General features: G+C 42.5%; 1 protein-coding gene across 1 annotated transcript; it reads right to left on the bottom strand.

Moving 5' to 3' along the window:
- Window positions 1-5,542: 5,542 nt before the first annotated feature.
- Window positions 5,543-7,164, bottom strand: LOC118488215. Its single transcript, XM_035985450.1, has 2 exons — window positions 6,997-7,164; window positions 5,543-5,722 (listed from the first exon to the last, which is right to left on the bottom strand). The coding sequence occupies exons 1-2, from the start codon at window positions 7,162-7,164 to the stop codon at window positions 5,543-5,545; spliced, it is 348 nt and encodes a 115-aa protein (XP_035841343.1).
- Between the last annotated feature and the right edge of the window lie 4,000 nt (window positions 7,165-11,164).

The raw sequence follows: 11,164 nt of genomic DNA, 5'->3' as shown, positions 1-11,164 counted from the left end.
TGGAACGAATATGGGTTCCTTCATTCGGTGATCGTCGAGAGCTTGTGATGGACGAAGCACACAAATCACGATATTCTATTCACCCAGGGTCCGATAAGATGTATCAGGACCTCAAGGTTTTGTATTGGTGGCCGAATATGAAAGCTCTCATCGCAACATACGTGAGTAAGTGCTTGACTTGCGCTAGGGTCAAAGCAGAGTACCAGAAACCTTCGGGTCTACTCCAGCAGCCGGAGATACCCATGTGGAAATGGGAACAGATCGCTATGGATTTTGTTACGGGGTTACGAGAACGCAGGCTGGGAACGATACTATATGGTGATTGTCGACCGTCTCACCAAGTCAGCACACTTCTTAGCGATCAAGGAGACAGATAAGTATTCACAACTCGCAGCGGTGTACCTTAAAGAGGTGGTTTCTAGGCACGGAGGCCGACTTCTATTATTATTTCTGATCGAGATCCTCGTTTTACTTCGGAGTTATGGCAGGCTATGCATAAGTCGTCGGCTCGCGTCTCGATATGAGCACGGCCTATCACCCACAAACGGATGGTCAGAGTGAACGCACCATTCAGACGCTAGAGGATATGTTACGGGCATGCGTTATTGATTTTGGAAAGGGGTGGGAGAAGCATTTGCCGTTGGTCGAGTTTTCCTACAATAACAGTTACCACACCAGTATCAAGGCGGCACCATTTGAGGCACTGTACGGAGGAAGTGTCGTTCACCTCTTTGCTGGGCTGAAGGGGTGATAGTCAGATCACAGGTCCTGAGATAGTACTCGAAACTTCAGAGAAAATTCGTGAAATCAGAGAACGTATGCAGCTGCTCGTGATCGTCAGAAAGCCTATGCAGACAAACGTGCCAAAGAGTAGTGTTTGAAGTGAATGACAAAGTCATGTTGAAAGTCTCACCGTGGAAAGGGTTGTGCGCTTTGGAAACGTGGCAAGCTGAATCCACGATTTTGGGCCGTTTAAGGTTCTGGAGCGTATTGGTAAAGTGGCTTATAGATTGGAGTTACCTACTGAACTGGGTAATGTTCACGATGTATTTCATGTGTCGCAGTTGAAGAAGTGCTATGCTGACGACCCATTAGCAGTACCTTTTCAAGAGTTAAAGATCGACGACAAGCTGCAGTTTGTAGAAGAACCCATCGAGATTATGGACCGTGAGGTCAAAGTGCGTAAACACAGTCGCATTCCTATTGTGAGGGTTCGCTGGAACTCAAGACGTGGACCGGAGTTCACGTGGGAGCGCGAGGATCAGATGAAACTAAAGTACCTCATCTCTTTCCCAAAGACAAGGCAGAGTCAAGCAAAGCTAGTGAATCTCGGACGAGATTCCCCTTCAAGTTGGGGATGATAACACCTGAGGAAATTCCGCAACGATCTTGAATTTTCGCTTCACTCTCTTGTACCTATTTGCTAAATTTCGGGACGAAATTTCTTTCAAGTTGGGATGATGTGACAACCCGAACTTCTAAGGTTAGTAGAGTCTAATCTAGTGAGTTTACTTTTCCGCTATCTACTATTCCCTTTCATTGTGTTGGTATAATCTCGCTAAGTTTATAGTTGCACGTAAGATAATCTCCCACTAATTTTGGGCCGCACCTTTAGTGGATTAAACTAGACAAACTAAACAAGTCATACGCCCTATATGATCAAGTCCGACCTATAGAATGATGTTCATGGCCCAAACGTAGCATAGATTAACAAGTGTGCAACTGGGCCGCAACCTATTCACGCCAAAGTAGGTTACATCTCATTTATATTACTATTTATATTTACTGACTTGCACCCGACCTATTATTAAAAACCCCAATCATCACATCACAAAACCCATCTACCCATTGTGCTTGGCGGCGGCATACCCCTGTGCGAAGATAATAGTGACCAGCAATCTCTACTTGTTGACTTTCTTGTTTGTGAGGTATTATTTAATTGTGATGTGAGTGTCACTTATATGATGAATATGATATCACTTATATGATGAATATGATAATATCTCATAACAATACATGTCGGCCATATTACTTATAATTGCATAAAAGGATTGTCAGTATAATCATGTGAGGGTTTTAGTAGTGGAGTGTATCCATGCATGTGATTTATACAAACAATATATGTGATTTTATGGTCCAATCGATATATGTGATTTATATGTAGTGGATGGTCAGTATAATGCACGTGAGGGTTTTAGTAGTGGTGACTCAAGGTTGTCGGCCACACACTCCTTAGTCAAAGAGTGACCATGTGCAAATTTTGGACAAACAAAGCAACAAATCGTGAGCCATGTGTATGAATAAAGGTCCAATAGTTGTAAATTAGAGGCTAGCCATGTAGGAATAAAGGTCCAATGGTTGTAATTTAGAGGCTAGTCATGTAACTTGGGCGGCAGCCCATGTTTCATCGGCAATCATCGTCGTTCTTTAATCATTCCAGTCCTTTATTCCGGTCACTACACTTCTCGGTTAGTCACACCATTTTTTAAGCGATTACATAATTTTTGTTGGTGAACCAATTCATGTTACATATATATAAATCTTGTTGGTAATAGGTCAGTAAATCGTGAATTATATGCTCATATGTAACACATGTGATCTTGTTTTGTCATTGAGACTATAGGATGATTCTGTCATTCAATGAGTAAGGGTGGTTGACTACTATATGCTTATCAATGTAGTTTAGCATGATAATAGAGAATCTCGATACCTTGCAAGATGTGTGACGGTTACGAAATTTCGGATCGTATGTAAATTGGTTATTATGTGATTTAGATTGATAATTGCTTAACCTTAACTTTCTGTGGATGTTTATTAGTGATTCCTAAACAATATGGAATAATGATATGGTGATTAGTTGTTTCCTACTGTTAATCGATGATGGATATTAGTTATGAATGAATTTCAGAATTTAGGGTCATATGTGGCTGTGGTTTGGTGTTGAGTAACCAGAATAGGGAACATTTACATATATAGGAAGTTGGTTGATTAGATGGGTTATTTTATTCAAGAGTTGAGGATTTGGGCCGCATCTAGATTTAATAACGCAACGAACGGTCAAGTGTTGTTAATTGGTTATGTGTTACAATACGTGATTACTTTTACCTTGAATAATTCTTGAGCATTATGTGAACTTGTTGAATGCGAAAACTGTGATATATATGAGTATGACTGACTGTTATCGGTAACTCCTTTAGGACCTACTTGATCAAGTGGTAGACTTGTAGATAATCCTACCGAGCACTCTAAGGTGAGTTCACTACATTCGAGCATGCGTCCCAGTGGTTGGGGACAGTCAGTGGGTATCCCATGGGGGGATAAGGCTTTGGGTAAAAACGAGTATATTGGTTAATAATCTCACTTATCATCTTTTGTAAGTCCCTCATCGGGTATTAGTTAGTAGCGCTACTTAGGTTTGGCACCCTCACACCGCTCCTGTAGAGGACGGAGGTGAACTAATGACCCAGTCTGGCCCAGTACTAGATAGGAGTACGTGGGAAGGGCAGTCGTGTATTTCAGGAGCCATCATTGTTCGGAAATGAGATATTAACAATATTACTTGCATTGGTTATTGAACTGTTTTACATACAACGGGTAACAAACGTCTTCTAAAACTGTGAACTCGCCAGCTTTGTCTGATACATGTGTTACATGCTCGCAGGTCCTTAGGTACTTGGAATGCAGGAACTTGCTGGCTGGAGGGCCGCGGATGTGTCATGGTTACATTGTTGAGTTATTTCACAGACATTTATCTACTTTGGTTGGTGAAACATTATACTTTGTGATACGTTAATGCTTCCGCTGAACTTATGATTTTGAACATTTATGTTTGGGGATTTCAGTATTATTAAGTATTGAATTTTATTTAAACTTGTGATTCAATGTAATTGGTGGTCATTACTAGTCGTTCACACGCCTAACAGGGAACTCCCCTAATGTGGTAATCTGGGGGGTGTGACATATAAACATATTGTGGAATCTCTTATCGAAACTGTAACCACGTGAGTATCAAGCATAGCTCTTCTATTAGGAGGTTTAATAATAGTTATCAGAATATTAATGGATTATGATAAGGATTGCAGCACCGAAAAGAATGGCAGGCTACTATTGGTTTTGTTATGAAGTGATTGGTTGTAGGTTAGGGTGCAATATAGTTGGCAAGCAATATTAAAATCAGTTGTGTAACAATATCAAAATATAGAACAGACTGGGTATTTCTTTGTGGGGGGGAAGTGGGAATTGGACCGAGAATGATATGCTTGTTTTTTTAGTGGACCGCTGGAATCAACCAATAGAGTTATACTATGTGAATGAGTCAAATAATGGAACAGGCGGTGTACAAAATCAACAACTCACTGACCTGATGTGGGCCCACTCCCGACCTGATCCAAATCGGATACATATTCAGCCCACTAGTATACATATTCAGCCCACTAGTTTGGCTAACGGAGCCATGCAGATATTCAAAACAATGGGCTGAAACCTTTGGTTAGCTGGGCCGGGTATTCAAGGGGTTGTACGGGGGGGGGGGGGGGGCCCAAGTACCTAGTATATATATGTATATACATAATACGGTGTGAGTTATAAACGTTGAACAGTGGGTGGTCAAGTTAACTCGGGCTACCCTATATGTTTTTAAATGGAGGGACGAGTTAAACGGTTATGAAATGTTAGTCGGGTGGGTTGGTGAACCCAAGCAACTTGTAACACGAATGCTATTTAAAGGATATGTAATCTAACTTATAGACTTTTTTTTTTGGTAAAGGGTTACCCCAGGTGAATTTTATAAATCAACCAAATAGTACACGGGTATGTCAGAGTGAGCATACCCAACTAGGCTTGACATACCAAGACCTAGGAAACAAAACAAACTACAACCACTAACAAAGCCAAACAGAAAAAACAACCAGACAACACAGCCCTAACACATCAAAACAATAAAAACCGCCTGCTATTCTAGCCTTGGATCGATCTCAGCGTCACTAGGAACTATGTTCCACTTCTTCAGCCATTCTCTGATTACTCGCACCACTTTTGAGCTTGAACCCCATCAGCCGTAGCCTAACAATTCCCTTGATCTTCTCCGAAACGACCTCCGCATTACCTTGTTGTTGGAGAACAACCGATTGTTCCGCTCCTGCCATATAAAATAAGTAGAAGCCGCAATGACTAGCTTCCCTATTATACATTCCGTCTTTTTCGAACTCGCATTTTGATCCAACCAAACCCATGATAGATTGCCACGACCCATCAATGTCTTCCATGTCACCATAGACCTGACCGTAAACCATACTTGCTGAGCAAAGGAGCACCTAAAAATAGATGGTCTCTGGAATCCCTGTCTGTCATGCATAGCGGACAACACATAAGCCTCAGATTAGTTTCACTCCCCGCCTCCCAAACTGCTAACCTATCCTGAGTCTTGAGTTTATTCTTGATGACCAACCATAGGTGAAAAGAATGCCTTGGAATACATTGGCTAAACCAAACCGCATTAACCCACATTACCGGTTGTTTCCGAGAACGAATGTTTTGCCACACCTCAAAGAGATCTAAATGGCCTGTTGGTACCATCCAAATCTTTCCAAGTCGTGCTATCGTCTAGACCCTGAATCAATTGAGGAACAGTCAACCCAATTAACACTGGATAAATATCATACCAAGCGCTCGGCCACTTCCATTGGCCATTTTCATCGATAATATCCGCAATAGAGGAGTTAAGCTGAAAACCCCGCATTAGCTATTATTACGAGGGGAAACAAACGAATTCAGCGGACAAATCTGGTTCCACTTATCACTCCAAGCATTGGTCTGTGCACCACTTCGGATAATTTGCCAAATAAATGGCCGAATAGTAGCTCGAATTGCCAAAATTTTCCTCCAACCCAACATAATACTACCCCTTGGCTGAACATCCCATAAGCTTTTGCCATTAAGTTTATGAGCATATATCCATTTGGACCCAAGAGACTTACGTTTAGTGAGGATACTCCAGACATGGTTAGCCATTAGAGCTTTGTTAACATCAAGAAATGCTCCGGATCCCCAAACCGCCCTCATCCTTCGGTAAACATACCTCGGCCCAGGCAACTTTAGCTTTTGCCCTCCTTGATTAGTAGCATTCCACAAGAAACGACGCATTAACTTCTCCAGCTCATTTGTGACTCTAGAAGGGATAATGAATACCGACGCCCAGTAAATATGCATCGAAGACAGGACCGAAGTAAATTAGTTGAAGCCTCCCAGCAAAAGATAGCGATCTATTCACCCAACTTCCTATCTTTTTCTCCACCCGATTAACTAACGGCTTGCAATCCTTATACATCAAATTTAGTAGATATTAGCGGCACCCCAAATACGAACGGGCAACGTTCCTTGGTTTATACGGCATAAACCTGAAGGATTTCCTGCTTGACATGTTGAGGAACGTTGCAAAAATAAACGTGCTCTTAGCTGGACTCGGCTTAAGCCCCGAGGCATTAGTGAACGTGTCAAGGGCATCCCTAACCCTCTTGACCGAAATGACATCCCCATGCACAAAAATAAAAAGGTCATCCGCAAACGCCACATTAATAATCTCTGTTTCACACACTGGGCATGAAATTTAAACCCCGCTCCCGTGCATGCCCCACGCTGAAGGAGCAAAGAAAGAATTTCCATACACCATCGTGAAAAATAAGGAGACATAGGGTACCCTGTCTTAGCCCCCTTTACCCTAAAGTACCCATGAAGGTTACCTTGGAGACTTACAGAATTATGTGACTGAAGTAACACATGCCATATATCCACCCAACCATTTTAGCATGAAACCCGAAACCATGCAGAACGCTCTCCAAAAATGCCCAATTAACTGTGTCGTAGGCCTTTTGAATATCAATCTTGAATGCACATCTAGCTGGCCCGTTCAAATGATAGTTATGCATTAACTCTTGAGTCAGTAAGATGTTATCAGATATCTTCCTTCCCGGGAACGAATGCCGATTGGTTTATGCTAACCAGCTTATCCAAACTACCTTTAAGTCTATCTGTGATGATCTTGCTAATACACTTATACAAGACATTGCAACACGAAATAGGCCGATAATCTAGCACTGAATCCGGAGTTTCAACTTTAGGAACAAGAGCCAGAATCGTAATGGTTAAGTTGTTGAGGAGCTTTACCATTGTCGAAAAAATCTAATACCGCATTAGTAACCTCATGCCCACAATATCCCAAGCACTTTTGAAAAACGCCGACGTATACCCATCAGGCCCCGGGGCTTTGTTCTCCGCAATACTAAACATAGCACTTTTTACTTCTTCCCGAGAAACATGTCGGACCATAGCACTCGCCTCATTAGTATTCAGCCCATTAATTCCCAACTCCTCAAAATTAATAGTCGAAACATGGTCCTCTCGACCCAAAAACCTTTCATAATGCTGGACAAGGGCTGTAGGCACACTATCTCCTTCTAACCGATTGCCTTCTACATCTCGAATAGACTGAATAGCGCTCCGAGCATTCCTGCATTTAAGCATGTTGTGGAAAAATTTCGTGTTCGAATCACCAGCACACAACCACTCAACCTTAGACTTTTGCTTTAAAAAACATTCTTCATCATAAGAGGCCGTTCTGAACTGAGCAAGACAATCTGCTTCCTTCTCTCTCAAACCGACATCCAACGGGTTCTCATCGATTTGTTTCTGAACAACATCAAGCTGCTTTCTAAGCTCCAAAACTTTTGTATGCAAATTACCTTGATTGAATAAAAGTTGACGCATAAGCGGTTTCAGGTTACGGAGCTTCTTAGTTACCGAAAACATGGTAAAACCCTCTACCTGTTGTGACCATATCTTCTCGACAAACACCCTAAAATCCGGCTTAGACGTAATAAAGTTTGCAAACTTGAAGGGTTTTTGTCTCTTAGTGACCGAGTTGACCAAATTAAGGATGCACGGAGTATGATCCGAAATCCTGAACGGATGATACCGGACAAAAGCTCCCGGGAGCAAATCAACGAATTTTAAATTACCCATAACCCTATCAAGCTTCTTTAGTAAGCCGATGCCCTTCTTTGGTTTCTGGTTCCACGTAAAGTGCAACCCATGACCCGCAATATCAACAAGCTCTGTATGCTGGACACAATCATGAAACTCTCTCATACCAATAGAACTCGTTGAAGGCCCATTTAAAGAATCATCCACATGAAGGACCGAGTTAAAATCCCCCATGACCACCCACGGCTTATCCTGACAAAAATTGCTGTGCATACATAGATTATCCCATAAGCATCGTCTTTCCTGATACGTATTCTTAGCATACACAAAAGAGGCGAAGAATGACGCACTACCATTCTTCGGACATAATTGAGTATGGATAACTTGCTCCCCACTAGACAATACCATAAGATCCACAACCTCCATATTCCACCCTATGATGATTCTAGTACCACGATCACACACATCACCATTCGAGGTCCAAGCCCAATTACGAAAAACAGCTTTACATACCTTAGTCAAATTTGTAACATCCACATGAGATTCCAGAATAGCACAAACAGCAGACCGATTTTCAGACAATAGCATACGAACCTCCTTTTGTTTCAGGGGATGGTTCAAACCCCTTATATTCCATGAAATCAAACTATCCATTTAAACCGACAACACCGGGAGTGCTTGCCCCCTCAGAAATTGGACGTTTTTCATGCCTCATGAACTCCGATGCTTCTGTTGGCATTGTTTCCACAACCTCATCCTCTGACAACTCATGATTACCACTATCATTTTCCCTACTCGGCCTCTTCTCATGCACCGACCCATTACCACTCTCCGACTCCCCCGGGATAATCAGATAGCACCTCAAACGGATTTGTAGTAGCAACACTTGTTCCGCCTTAATCTGCCACGTTAGGATTTCCACTAGCGTCCGAACGTACCATCTTTCGTACCTGATGAGCTCGCACCCAAGTTCCCCTACCTTCGGCCTAACACAAACCTGGCCTTTTGCTTCTTTGGCATAGTCCCCATTCGGGCGTTTTCCTTTTGTCCGTTATAGATCCCTCGTCATCTACGACAACTTGCTTGGCCTTTAGTTACTATATTCTTAGGGCATGACTGGTCATTATGTCAAAAACACAGCACACCCGAGCAACGCTGAGGCTTCCACTCATACCGATCTTCACCTTTTCAGTAATATATCCCTCCTCATCCAGCTTCGGAATGGCCACCCGTAATAAATTCCTTCAACTCAGTATCCGCATTCCCTCAATCAGGGCCGGGCAAAGCTACTTCCTCCCCATTATCCACACACATATCCGCTGTTAAGCCATCTAACCTTTTTGGCGTCCCCAACTTAGAGGCTAATAAGCTCAGCCCATCATCCGTATAGATTGCAATAGGAACGTTATGGAAATTTAACCCATACCGGAACCGATTTGATTAGCACTCCTTAATAAGCTTAACCGAGGGCGACCAAGTATTCAAGAAAGTGGAACTTTCCTAATTAACCAAGGCCCTCCTTCAAGCACTTTCATCATACCCATTCTTTAGAATCGAACTTAAAGAAAAAACCCTTCCGAGTTCATCATGCACTTGGCAAATCCATGTTTAGGACCAGACGTTCTTTGCATAGTATTCCACAACCGGAAAGGGGAGCCGGTTGCCCAAAAAATATCCATACAACACGTTCTCAAACTTATCTTGAACCTTTTGAATTACCTCACGAGGGATAAACACATCCGCATCTTGAACTGTCTCTGTTGCATCCATTTTCCTGAAGTTTACCTCTCTTTTCATCACATTCGTCGTTTTAACCTTATCCGCATACGAAAAACCAGCCATGTTATTCACTGTATTGCTCGAACTCGGGTATGCATGAGTGTCTACCTTAGCAGCCGGTTGCCCCCATACATTCTCAACATCAGAACCCTTACCTTCCACGTTACTCGAACTAGGATTACCTGGGTAGCCGTCTTGACAGCCGGATACCCATCCCCATACCCCCAAATATCATCTAGTTCCACCGGTTTCGAAATACCAAACAAGCCATCAATCACCGAAGGATTATTGGTAGAATACATACCTCGTCTCGGTAGCAAGGGATTACCCTCAATGTTCGTAATTCGTAGTCCAATCCCACGTATCGGAGGCGTATTATTCTCACTCCCAGGTGTACCATGATCCGAAGAGTTGAACCCGTCACTATTATTCTCCATGCATGCAAGAACCAATAGTAACTAGAACTAATAAGCACGTATAGCAAAACCCTAATCCGCCGTCAAGAACACCACGTACAACAAGAGCAGAATCCACGTGACACCAAGAACAGAATGCACGAAAACCCTAGCGAATGGACAGCAGAAACCCTAGCTAGATGAAACGAAACGAATAGATCTTAATCTTGACGTCAAAAGATTAGAAACCACGGTAGAAGTCTAGTATCCTTACTCAGAAGGAACGACAACACCACAATTGCTAACCCAAATCAATCACGAAGAAGATCAGGTTGAGCAAGAACAAGAACAAAATCTAGGGTTTCCCTTGAGTCGCCAAAATCGCCCAGAGCAACTTATAGACTTAACAGTATGATTGTATGATATCGAATAATACGAAATGGTAACATGAGAAGTTTGGTGATTCGTACCCTTGTTGTGATAAGCGATAGAGATATGTGTGATACTTGTTTGTTACTTGTATGTTGTGTGACAACCTATGGAATGCAACGCGAATACAAACTAATCGTGTTAATAAACAATGATAGGACGTGGTTGACCGACTAGTAGGCAGTAATTAACCCTACCGAGCAAACCCAAGGTGAGTTCACTACATTCGAGCATGTGTCCCAGTGGTTGGGGACAGTCAGTGGGTATCCCATGGGGGGAATAAGTCTTTGGGTAAAAACGGGTATATTGGTTAATATTCTCACCTATCATCTTTTGTAAGTCCCTCATCGGGTATTAGTTAGTAGCGCTACTTAGGTTTGGCACCCTCACCCGCGCCTGTAGAGGACGGAGGTGAACTAATGACCCAGTCTGGCCCAGTACTAGATAGGAGTACGTGGGAAGGGCAGTCGTGTATTTCAGGAGCCGTCATTGTTCGGAAATGAGATATTAACAATATTACTTGCATTGGTTATTGAACTGTTTTACATACAACGGGTAACAAACATTTTCTAAAACTGTGAACT

The sequence above is a fragment of the Helianthus annuus genome, chromosome 16 (genome assembly GCF_002127325.2).
Source record: "Helianthus annuus cultivar XRQ/B chromosome 16, HanXRQr2.0-SUNRISE, whole genome shotgun sequence".
Lineage (NCBI taxonomy): Eukaryota > Viridiplantae > Streptophyta > Magnoliopsida > Asterales > Asteraceae > Helianthus > Helianthus annuus.
Note: the sequence above shows the minus strand (reverse complement) of the source record. Positions and strands in the feature narration are given on the sequence as shown.